The sequence below is a fragment of the Prinia subflava genome, chromosome 7 (assembly GCF_021018805.1).
Source record: "Prinia subflava isolate CZ2003 ecotype Zambia chromosome 7, Cam_Psub_1.2, whole genome shotgun sequence".
Taxonomy (NCBI): domain Eukaryota; kingdom Metazoa; phylum Chordata; class Aves; order Passeriformes; family Cisticolidae; genus Prinia; species Prinia subflava.
The window spans coordinates 11,310,974-11,324,060 of record NC_086253.1 but is presented as its reverse complement, the minus strand read 5'-3'; the positions used below and the strand labels follow the sequence as shown (position 1 = coordinate 11,324,060).

Below are 13,087 nucleotides of genomic sequence, written 5' to 3'. Positions count from 1 at the left end.
ACCTGCCAAAAACCTAAAGCCACACAACATCTCCCTAAAACAGCACTTCCCTTTGAGTTGTACAATCTGACAGAGTTTTTCAGTTTCTGTGTATATATTCATGGTCTGTGAGATGTGGGGAATCTCCTTCTGTAACTACTGGCTATCAGAATTTTGTTTTCCTTTGTTTTGCCCAGAAGGCTTGGCTTTTGCAGATGTGCAGACCTGCAGGACAAAGCATATGTTTGCATGGCATTTTTTTTGTTGGAAATATGAGACCCATAACCAGATATCATTATTGGATGGTGGGAAGAGGTGAAAGCTCAGTGAAAATGAAAAATTTTGTTGAAGAATCTCCTTCTCAGTTCCATAGTATAACTATGTGAAATAATAATGGTGCTGTTTGTGATCAAATTCAGGAAAAACTTCTTAAATTTTCTGGATATTGAATGTGCTGTGCTTGTTTGCAACATCCAGAAGTAGCCTGCTAGCAGAGGCGAATATCAGTTAAGAATTCAAGTGATTTGTCAAGCATATGGGAGGAGCTAATGTTTCACTGCTTTTTACTCAAAACTGTGAAAACATAGAAGACAGTGCCCACTGTTAACATAGGCAATAGTTTTTAGTGAGTTTCAGTTTCGTGCACATAATACAGGGTTTCTCCATGGTTCACAATTTAACTGAATATTTTAAATTCATAAAAACATTTCAGAAGTAGCTATACTTACAGATATAATATCTTCTGGGAACATTTTCTGCAGCTATTCAGAGGTGTGAATGTACATACGAAAGCAATTGAACTGCTTTAGGCTAATGAGTTACCACTTGTCATCTTTGACTTCTCTACTTCCAAAGCAGAGTGTGTTCAAAAGGTCTTTAATATTTTACATTCTGTATATGCATGTGCTTGTGTGTTTAGGGAAAAAAAGATCCAACCTCAAAAAGAAGTGAAAACTACCAAACATATTTACAAATATATATAAAAATGTGTGTGAGCTTTGCTGGTGGTGTTTGTTTGTTTGTTTGTTTAATTGGTCTTATTCTCCATTATGCAGAACTGCATGAATTAGGCTCTGAATAGGGTCATGGTGGTCAGTAAGGAGGGCAGTGGTTATTGGAGTCCTGGAACTCCAGCAGTCAGATTGACTGTTCTTGTTCATGCTGGGTGAGTTCAGAAGCTTAATTTATCTGTTAGCACCATCACTGCTATGCCAGTAACATGACACCTATCCTTTATGTAATCCTTCCCTTGCTGCAGCCAGCTGATAAAAAGCCAAAAAGAACAACTTTTGGTGAAACTGGATATACGTTAAAGTAGGGGAAGGAAAGAGAAATATTTTAAAAACAGTAGAGCAGAATAAAATGTGATTGATTTGTATGAAATACTGTTATGCAAAATGAAAAATAGGAATTAAAAAATTATGCACTGTCCTTTGTAATTCGAAGAGAGAAATAGGTTGGTAGAAATCTGGGCCAGACAATTTTGAGATTTAAGCCTTTCATGATGGAATTACAAAAGCAATCATAATTGGACGCTAAAACTTCCATATTTCAAAATTTTTGTAAGGTGGTCCATATTGGTACTGTATGGGGGCTGTCTTTAAATCTGAACATAAGCAAAGTACTTGAGGCAGATCACCTGGTTTTGTTAGCTGTGTCCCACTGAACCAAGGCAGTGCCTGGGCAGTGTGACTTTCAGGCTGTGCTTGTTACAGCCGGGAGGCATTAAGGTAAACACCAAAGTAACCGAGTCTCATACTCGGAGAACAGCGGTGTCGTGTATGAAATAACTGCGTGGCACTGGTTCCATTGAGCCTGCAGCACGTTTCCATGTGCTGCAGTGGGGTGAGCAGGGGTCTCCAGAGTGCCTGTGCTCTGCACAGGGTCCCACCCCCCTTTGAAAGGCAGCGCTGTCTCCTTCAGCGCCCTGCAGGACAGCGGGCGGCGCGTCAGCTGACTCAAGTATTAGTTTCATGGTACAGGAGGAAATGAGGCGTTGATTCCAAAAGTTTTCTCTTCTTCGGTGGAATGGTAAGCGTATTGTTGCTGATTTGGGGCATTGTTTTAGCATGATGTTATATTAAGTTAAGGAAGTGAATCTGTGTTCCTTGGAGAGTTTGCTACAGGTGTCTGTTCGATCACAGTTTGGGGAGCTAAGGAAAACCAAAGCCAGCTCCTCCTCTGTTGACCTTTTTGAGGGAGGAGGGGGGAGTCTGGAGTGGTATAGGCATAAAGTGACAAATTATTACAACTACATAGCTTTGTCCATATGACTGTCCTGCTTGGTTCTTGCTAAATGATTTAATTTATACTGGCAAATTTACCGATAAAGAAGATGCCTTCTGAAGCTTGATATTGCTAAGTCATCCTCAGTTAAGTATGTGGCATAAAGGTTTATATTTAGCACTTCGGTGCAGCAATACAATTAGGAATAGAACATTGCTTTCTTTCTCACTTGGCTGCAAATAATTAGAGTTAGCATATAAATCATTGCTTCACTGTATGATTTTTCAAGTGTGCTTTTCTGACAGTGAATTAAACAAACTAGTATGACTGTATAAATTAGTATTCTCTTTTTCATAATATTTGCTTGTGCTTTAGCAACATATATTCATTCACATTTCTCAGCAATTTCTGGACAGCAGACAGGAGAGATGAGAAATTCTTAGATCTTGGAAAAGTGAAATCTTTGTACCACCAGAGCCACAGCTCTCAAACTCTTTCCTGTGCATTTCTGTAACTTGATATTTGATTGGCGTTAGCTTTCAAGAGAAAACCTGTTCCATAGCTATATGCACAATAAGATCACATTAAATTCAGAAGATGAGGTAATTTTCTTGGGGGTTTGTGTAAGTTTCTCCAAGTAGAATTTGCACTAGGCTTCCAACAATGATGGAGTTGATACTGAGGAAGCTGTGCACAGGATACAATAAGCTCATTGCCACTCCCAGCTGGAGGGTGATGTGCAGGGGACCCCTTGTAGCCTCCTCACCAGTTGCAGATTGCTGTGTTCAGCTGTGATTCCAGCTCTGCTGTTATGGGAAGTGTGAAGTGCAGTCCCTGAGCACAATTCCCGAGCATCGAATAATGACAGTATAAATATCCACACAGTGCCCACCTCACCGAGGTTTCCTTCCAACAGGAATGGTCATTTCAGGCTCTGAGTTGGTGTTCAGTATTTCACTGACTGGAATTCAAATTCTGTTCCATTGGAATGACATGGGGTTTTCCTCTGTGGGTAGTATATTGGACCGTTCTGTGTGTATGTTTATTTTCAGTATTTCAGTATTTATGTAGAGGAATAACGGAGGAAAATAGAGGCTTATAGGAATATGAAGAAGGTGATTATTTTTCCCTCTGCTGTCCTGTGTTGTTAATAACACAATGTCTAAAAAGAAAAAAATATCTGGTCATTTTAACTTGGCAAGACTATGGGATGGGTTTTGCATACATACATACGTTTTCCAATACTGTGGAAGCATTTCTTCTCCCCCTTGCCATATATGTGGGTACAACTTCCTGCTGTTCTCCTTTCCATCTTCATACCTGATTTTCTGTGTCCTTTCAACAGTCCCTTTCCCACAGGTATAAATTTTGCAGCCAAAAGGATCAGGCCTCGCTTTTTGAAATGCATCTTAGTAATCAATGGGTCACTGAACTTCTATCGTGAGACTCCTGGCTAAATCTGCAGCAATGCCATACAGTAAACGTGGCATGCTGTGTTTGCAAAGCCTTGGGTATCCAGTGATGCAACAATGTGACCTGTAGTTTGAAACCTCTGTGTGAATGTATCTTCGTGTTCCAGGGAATCATTTTGACCTCTAACTAATATATTTATAGGACTGGATTTATACTAGTAATAAATTTTGTTGATTTTTCATATGTAGTTACTCTGCAAAAAGAACAGCATGTCTGCTGAGATATGTTTACTGTATTGGTGTATTTCTATGACATTAAAATTCTTTTTAGTAAGTTACGTTTTCTATTTTTTTTTTCTTTTTTTTTTTACCATGTGGTTTTGTTGTCGTGCAGAGCTCCGGGATTGAAACGTTAGTGGAGGAGCTTTGCTCCAAACTGAAAGACCTTCAGAGTAAGCAAGGTGAGGAAAAAAATGTTTAAACTTCTGAGGCCAAGTATTGTATTTATCAATTCTGCAACATTCTGAGACGGAGGTGGGTGTGAGGGAGTAGGCTGTTATTTCAGTAGTGTTTAGTACAGGCTATGCAATTTTAAAATACATTTGAATCATTTCATTCAAATAATTTTAGCAATTTTGTACTGGTATGCTTTATTTACCTAAGCAACAGCCAGTCACAAAGGGGGTTTTCTTAATGGAAAGCTATAACTATTCATATCCAGCTGTGTCTGCTTTTTTAGTAAATACTCCAAATTCAGCATCCCTCTCCCTACCAAAAGTAATGAAAATAAAGTAGGCTTGATTCTATTCCTTTTGTGTATTGATGCTTGCAAAGAGCAGATTTGCCTCAAAATAATAATTTGGAAACTATTCGCATGTGAAAAGCAAATAACAATCACTGCTTAAAATTTCTGGGCTATAGGGGAATGATAATGGGACCTTTATGATGTCAAGCTTAGGGGAAGGAGCATAATGTAAAGTTACGTTGTCTCCAGTGAAAGTTCATTGCACATAAATGTTTGTTCAGGCACACAGCAGCAGCCCTGGACACTTAGGCTAAAATTAATATGCTTGTTATGTGGTATAAGTAGCTGTAAATAAGAGATAAACATTTACCTGCATAAAGCATGGTTTTAGCTGTTTCCATTCCCTATTTTTGTTTTTAAACAGTTTAAACAGTAATCATTAATCATCTCTTAGAATTTCATAATGCTGTGAATTTCTTCCTGAGCCACAGTGATGTTGAGCATTTATTTTGAAAAGTAATAAATTTTAAAAATAGTATGTCTCACTTTTTTTTCATTTTAAAAGTTTTAATATAAAGAATTAGAAAATCTTCAGTCGCCTCTCACATGGGAAATACGCCTTTACATCCACTCAAAGCTCAGCAATTACTGCGAGGGTATTTCCTTTTAGTGAAACATACGAAAAGTTAGATGTGGCCAATGATAAAAACATTTAGTTAATAGTTGATTTTTTTAAGAAATATTTTTTGTGTCTGTAGCAATGCAAGAATGAGATAAGGATTTGGATATGAACCAATTAAACATTCAGCAGGATTTTTCCCAGTGGGGCATTTGCTAACTATGAGGTTGCCTGGAGTTGCTGGCGAGTCATGTTTGGTCAAATTTGCTGGACTGGACAACTGTGAAAAACTTGAATCTTGGGTGGTAATTCATAATTTCTTAATGTTATTAACAGTGTTGTATGCAAATTTTACTGTTATTACAGTTATACATCCTGGTGCTTTTTGTTAAATACGTTTATAAAGTACACTGGCTTTTTTGAATTTTTCTGTTAAGCATTTGGAATTTTTTTCCAAAACAGAGGAGAAGATTCACAAAAAGTTAGAAGGCTCTTTGACTCCTGAGGCTGATCTATCTCCCACAGCAAAGGATCAAGTAGAAATGTATGCATTTTTTTTTCTTATTATTATCTGAGATGCTTTTCTCTTTTTATTCCCATGTTTTAACACAGTGAAGTAAACTTAGTGGGGAATCTGGGATTTTCTGGATATTAAGAAATAAATTTGTTTTCATGCCATCTTCTTTTGTTAATCTTATATATTTAAATATAATCACTTGGTACCATGGGCTAGTTTATTTATGGGAACGTCCAGACTGCTTTCATTTGACTTTATACAGAACTCAAACCATACTTTATTTCAGTTTCCTGAAGACTAAGTCAACCAGACAAAAACCTTCAAACAATATTAATTAACATGTAGATTTGCAAGGAGGGAATAATCTGTTTCCTGGATTCAGATCTCACAGTCTTCTATTGCAGAAATAGCAAACAAAGTCTTTTATAACCTTTGAACTCTTGATAACCACAGTGATCTCTTAGTTAGCAAGTACCTGAGTCCAGCGTTACTGAGCTACCCAGGAGTTTTGTCATTGACCTCTCTTGGAGGTACAACTGCTTCTGTATCTCATAATAGCAGCAACAGCCTAGCAGAAATGTTACTAAATGGGTGATCCATCTGTCTTCAGGGAACTGATTGTGATAATGTGCATTTCAATTAACTGATTGCTAAAAATTTTCAGTAAGTTTTCATTAAAATATATGTGATTCAGTATAAATCTCTCTTCCACCAAACACATACTACTATAATGTTGCAGAAAACCATATTTTAATCTCATACCTCTTGCATAAAGCTGTTAAGCATCTTAAATTATTCATAAAATAATCTTTTTTTAATAGCTTTTTCTTAATAACTGGATGACCAAACTATGTAGAACTTAACAGATAGTGTTTCATTTCATCAATGAGAATTTGAAAATCTGAAATTCAGGACTGAACTAACTGAAATTCAGGAATTCTTCATTTATAATCTAAATCATACATTTAAGAGGATTGTAGTGATTTTCCACATTATCTAATAAACCTGGAGCCACTGTTCTAAGCATCCACGATTTTTCTCTACAGTGAAGTTAATAGTCTCTGAAAAGGAAATTGTTTTACTTGTGAGCAGTATATTTCTAAACATATATTAACATAAGCACTTTTAAAGCTCATTTTAGTTTTCCCTTTGATATCATTCAAATAGTGCTGTGAGTGGCATGTGCATATGTAGTGCAAACTAGATTTTTAGCAATTAGACTGGTAGTGTTTTACTGTGGTTTTAGTAATGCTTTCTAATCTTAATGCTTATCTGAAGCTCTACGATCCAAATGTTCCTTTTGTTTTTCTTTCAGGTACTATGAAGCATTTCCTCCTCTTTCTGAAAAGCCAGTTTGCCTGCAGGAAATTATGACTGTATGGAATAAATCCAAAGTATGCTCTTACTCTAGCTCCTCATCTTCATCCACTGTTCCACCAACTAGCACGGATACATCTTCTCCAAAGGACTGCAATAGCGAAAGTGAAGTAACTAAAGACAGAAGTAGTAAAGTGTCTGCCACTGTACAGGAAAGAAGCCAGCAGAAGAAGAGTAAAAACGAGAAAGAAAACAAGTTTAGTAACAACACTGTTGAAGAGAAGCCCGTTTTGTACAAAAAGCAAGTCCGGCATAAGCCTGAAGGAAAGATGCGTCCCCGCTCCTGGTCATCCGGGTCCAGTGAGGCTGGCTCAAGTTCTAGTGGTAATCAAGGTGAATACAAGGCATCCATGAAATGTATTAAAGTGAGACACAAAACAAGAGAGGTTAGGAGTAAAAAAGGGCGTAATGGGCAGAGCAGGCTGTCAGTGAAATCCGGTGAAAAGGTTGATAGAAAAGTCCACAGCGGAAGCAGCAGCAGCAGCAGCAGCGGGTCCATCAAACAACTGTGCAAAAGAGGTAAAAGGCCATTAAAAGAAATTGGAAGAAAAGAAGCTGGCGGTAGCGATGGAAAAGATTTGTATTTAGACAGCAGAAATGAAAAGGAATATAAAGAAGAGCCCTTGTGGTATACTGAGCCGATTACGGAGTACTTTGTTCCTCTTAGCAGAAAAAGCAAGCTGGAGACTACGTACCGCAACAGAGAAGATATATGTGGAGTAACATCAGAGGCTGTAGAAGAGTTGTCTGAATCAGTGCATGGTCTTTGTATTAGCAACAATAATACTCATAAAACATACCTCGCAGCAGGTACTTTCATCGATGGTCACTTTGTAGAAATGCCTGCAGTTCTAAATGAGGATATTGACCTCGCTGGGACCTCAATATGTTCTCAACCAGAGGACGACAAGTATTTAGATGATGTTCATCTATCAGAACTAACACACTTCTATGAAGTGGATATTGATCAATCCATGTTGGATCCTGGTGCCTCAGATACGATGCAAGGGGAGAGTCGGATTTTAAATATGATTCGACAGAAGAGTAAAGAAAAAACTGATTTTGAGGCAGAATGTTGCATAGTGTTAGATGGAATGGAGTTGCAAGGGGAAAGTGCAATATGGACTGATTCGACCAGCTCTGTTGGTGCTGAAGGGTGGTTCTTGCAAGATCTTAGTAATTTAGCTCAATTTTGGGAGTGCTGTTCATCTTCTAGTTCTGGTGATGCAGATGGGGAAAGTTTTGGAGGAGATTCTCCGATCAGATTCTCCCCCATCCTAGACAGCACAATGCTTAATTCACACATGCTTGCTGGCAATCAAGAGCTCTTTTCAGATATTAATGAAGGGTCTGGTATAAACTCTTGTTTTTCAGTGTTTGAAGTGCAATGCAGTAACTCTGTTTTACCATTTTCTTTTGAAACACTCAACTTGGGAAATGAAAATGCAGATTCTAGTAGCACTGCTAATATTCTTGGGAAAACACAGTCTAGGTTGCTAATATGGACCAAAAATAGTGCCTTTGATGAAAATGAACACTGTTCTAATCTTTCAACAAGAACCTGTAGTCCATGGTCACACTCGGAAGAAACACGTTCAGACAATGAGACTATAAATATTCCATATGAAGAATCCACGCAATTTAATGCAGAAGATATTAATTATGTAGTTCCTAGAGTGTCTTCGAATTATGTAGATGAAGAAATTCTAGATTTTCTGCCAGAAGAAACCTGCCAGCAACAAGCTAGAAGTTTAGGAGAAATGCCCACTTTGATTTTCAAAAAGAAATCTAAGCTAGAATCTGTCTGTGGTATTCAGCTAGAACAAAAAGCAGAAAGTAAAGACTATGAAACTACACAAGGGTGTAGGGAAAGCAGTCCACATGGAGATGGCTACAGCTCAGGGGTTATTAAAGATATTTGGACAAATATGACAGACAGAAATTCTGCAGCGATGGTAGAAATAGAAGGAATAGAAGATGAATTGTTTTCAACTGATGTAAATAACTATTGCTGCTGTTTGGATACAGAAGCAAAAGTTGAAACCCTTCAGGAACCCAATAAAGCAGTGCAAAGATCAGAGTACCACCTTTGGGAAGGTCAAAAGGAGAATGTAGAGAAGAGATCCTTTGTCTCAAATGATTTATCAAAAGTAGATGGTGGTGACTATACCACACCATCAAAACCCTGGGATGTTAACCAGGATAAAGAAAACTCATTTATACTTGGTGGTGTATATGGGGAGCTCAAAACATTTAACAGTGATGGAGAATGGGCAGTGGTGCCACCCGGTCACTCAAAGGGGAGCTTACTGCAGTGTGCAGCTTCCGATGTGGTGACAATAGCTGGCACAGATGTTTTTATGACTCCAGGTAATAGCTTTGCCCCTGGCCACAGGCAGTTATGGAGGCCCTTTGTATCATTTGAACAGAACGAGCAATCAAAGAGTGGAGATAACGGATTAAATAAGGGTTTTTCTTTTATCTTCCATGAAGACTTACTGGGAGCTTGTGGTAACTTTCAAGTCGAAGAACCAGGGCTTGAATACTCATTCTCTTCCTTTGACCTGAACAATCCATTTTCACAAGTTCTTCATGTAGAGTGTTCATTTGAGCCAGAAGGAATTGCATCCTTCAGCCCTAGTTTTAAGCCTAAGTCGATCCTGTGCTCTGATTCAGACAGTGAGGTTTTACACCCCAGGATATGCGGTGTTGATCGAACGCAGTACAGGGCCATACGGATTTCTCCGAGGACTCACTTTCGCCCAATTTCTGCATCTGAACTTTCTCCAGGTGGTGGAAGCGAGTCAGAATTTGAGTCAGAAAAAGATGAGGGAGGTATTGCTGTCCCTCCTCAAGTAGATGTATTTGAGGATCCACAAGCAGATCTCAAACCTCTGGAAGAAGATGCAGAAAAAGAAGGGCATTATTATGGAAAATCGGAGCTTGAATCGGGAAAATTCCTTCCCAGATTAAAAAAGTCTGGAATGGAGAAGAGTGCACAGACATCATTGGATTCCCAAGAAGAGTCGGCCGGGATGTTGCCAGTAGGAAACCAAGATCCCTGTTTAGAATGCAGTATGAAGGAATCTCTAGAAGGGAGAGCGGTGGAGAGCTCTAAAGTAAACTGCAGAATAGTGGAGCCACGTGAGGAGACGGGCAGGTTTTGCAGTTGTAAAGCAGGGTGTCATTTCCCCGCATACGAGGATAATCCTGTTTCTTCAGGAGAGCATGAAGAGGTATGTGGATATATAAAATTACAGAATTTGCAGCTAGCAGCTGATAACCAGCAGTTTATCATGTGACAGTTCAGTTTAAGTGTTTGTGATTGTATAGATCTCTAGAAAATACAGTTTTGTAGAGAAACTGGAGGTTCCATCTGAACATAAGGATAAACTTGCTTATTGTAAGGGTGGCCGAGTGCTGGCACTGGTTGCCCAGGAAGGCTGTAGCGTCTCCATCCTTGGAGATTCCAAAAGACATCTGGACAAGGTCCTGGGCAGCCTGCTCTACTGGGCCCAGCTTGAGCAGGGGGAGTTGGATGTGACAACCTCCAGAGTTCCTTTTGAACCTCAGTCGTTCTGTGATTCTGTGAAAAATTAACCATCTTCAGGTATTTTGGTGTCATCTTGCATACCTTTAGAAATATATGCATGTGTACACTCATGTGACTTTAAAAAATCTGTTTACCTTAGGATTTTAGGTTATCTGATTTACATATAAAATGTTAAAATGTGCTTAAATTTTGAGTAATGAAATATTACTGATTTTGATTCGAACTTATTTTAAAATTCTGAAGAAAGAGATCTGAAGCCATTCTTTTCAATATAGTTTCTTCCAAGTAGAAGAATTTGGAGTTGAACTACTGGATGTAAACTTCAGCAAAGAAAGACTTGTAAAAAGGCTTAATTGTCTGGGAATTAAAGCATCCTCTTGTCAGCATACAGCCAAAAAGAAATGAAATGTGGATGCAAAATACAATACCACAGTACCATAAGAAAGCCTCAGCAGAACTGTGGGTTAAGCTCAGAGTTTTCGTTCCAGTAATTGTAGCCATAAGTTAAGTAATAATCAAGATTAAAAAATCCTTTCTAGGTAAAAATACCCTGAGTTTTTCTTGCTGTGAGCTCCCTCTGTTTTTGAGTAGAAACATTTAACTATCAAAAAAAATGAGATGTGTGGCCAGCCCAGAGATATTGTCTGGATAGGTATAAGTTACATCTTACATTTTCTTTTCCTTACATCTTACGTTTTCTTTTCCTCTTCAGCCTCCTCTTGCACATTCTCAGCAGCTGTAGTACTTACATTTGGAGGAATTTTTTCCATTTTCATCTGAAGAGTTGCACCCAGCTTGTGTTGTGCAATTGCGCATTTCTCAATTATAAGTTTGAAACACTAACTCATACATAGGCAACCTAACCTTTCTCTTGCTAAAACTAAAGCTCACCTTTTTGTTGAACAAAATCAGACTTTCTTATTTTCCTTCTTCCTTATTTGTTTCTTCTCTCATCCTCCTTTAAATTAATTGCTTCTTTTCCCAGCATCAGTAAGTTGATACCTGCTACTTGCACAAGAGAATCAAGTTTGTGACATTTCCAGACCCTTTCTAGACATCTTGGTTCCTGGTGCTCTGTTAACAGAGTAGCTTCAGAAATCTTTACTGGAGTCTGGGAAGTTTCTGTGTTTGTGCCAGGCCTTGCAGAAAGAGTAATCAAAAAATTAATGAGCTTAGACTGTAAGTCAGAACAGATTCTGGAATTGCCTTTTACCAGGATTAAGTGAAATCTAACTTCATCATGCAGTAGGGCATAAAGAGTGAACAAATTATTATTCAGCTATTTGTGACAGCAAGAGCCTGAAGTTCCTTCCAGCCCTTTTTAGATCTTCTTTCTGGATGTGTCGTGCTCTGTGAGGCTGCTTATTCTCATCTTCACTTCAACCACTTATCCATTCAAGAAGCGAGTAAGTGGCTGGTATACAGTGGTACCATAGTTTATGGTAGCTCTGAGGCTTGTAGAAGGTCTTTTGGTAGTGAACGGTGCTCAGGAAGCTCTGGTATTTCATTTTATTTAAGTTCCTTAAATAAAATGAAGAGGAAAACGTACTGCTTCCCTTGCTCAGGTCACATGATTTTGTAGACATTTTCATAGCTTCAAAGTGATAAACCACTGAGAAGTACAAAGGGCCAACAAGCCTCTCAGCAGTCTAGACTCCAGTTTGGTTTGCAATTTTAAGCTCTTTGTGGTGGGGCTTGGGGAGCTCGATTACCCCCTGAGCTCTGACAGCCTGGGTTAACTCATGCCCCTCTATCTACCGTGTCTCAAGGTGTGTGCACACTCCAGGCCCTTCTAAGCACCAGTACTTGGGGCCTGAAGGTAACTGGCTTTTTGGCTCAGGAGTATTTATTGTGTTTAAATGTCTGTAAAAGATGTGTGTGAGCTTTTTTTCTTTTTAAGAGTGATATTATTTATTTTCACAATAATTAAGCAAAATCAATATAAAATACCTAGAATTAAGACAGTCTAGGTGAAACTTTTTTCATGAACACCCCACACATACATGCATTTGGGGAAAAGCAGGCATTATGGTCTGGACTGATTAGTATAGATCAACATGTGTAAAGATTTTTTTTTTTTAATGAAACTTTCTGTGTTTCTATGCTTGACTTTGGACAGAAATTAATTGTTTAACTCAGTCATCTAATGTAAAGTTTGAGTTGTATTCTGAGATACCTCCAATATTTTTGCATAATGGATGTGAAAATACTAATATAAACCACAGTGTCATAGTAACACATCCTGGTTTGCATCACTTAAACTTGAGTTATATATGTGCTATGGGAACACACATCTCTGAATACCTCCTATTTATAAACAAGACTATAGGAGAATCTGGTTTAGTTTCCTCCCTCTTACCTTCTATATTTTAGAGCACTTCTTTTAGAATTACAGTGTATTTTGCAGCAGGAATTTGCAAATAGCTCCTGCAGAATTTTTTCAAACATGCAAGATATTTATATGTCTAGCCATAAGATTAGAAAACCTCAAATTAAAGCAACAACAAAACAAAACCAACAAAACAATTTTTAAAAAAGGCTGAACCAAACAACCTCTACAAAAAACCACCAGCACATGCCACGTGAACAACTACATAAAACCCCACAAACACAGCTCCCTTTCCCCTCAGAGTAGAGTCTCTTTTTTCTGAGTAAATGC

At 38.3% G+C, this 13,087-nt stretch overlaps 1 protein-coding gene across 5 annotated transcripts in view; it reads left to right on the top strand.

The window, feature by feature from the left end:
* KIAA0232 (KIAA0232 ortholog) overlaps positions 1-13,087 on the top strand; it is a 64,361-nt gene that overhangs the window by 40,800 nt on the left and 10,474 nt on the right. For all 5 annotated transcript variants that reach the window (XM_063401581.1, XM_063401577.1, XM_063401580.1 and 2 more), the window contains 3 exons: positions 4,012-4,078; positions 5,444-5,525; positions 6,814-10,111. In XM_063401581.1, coding sequence (XP_063257651.1) covers positions 4,012-4,078; positions 5,444-5,525; positions 6,814-10,111 — 3,447 coding nt within the window. The remainder of the gene's footprint in view (positions 1-4,011; positions 4,079-5,443; positions 5,526-6,813; positions 10,112-13,087) is intronic.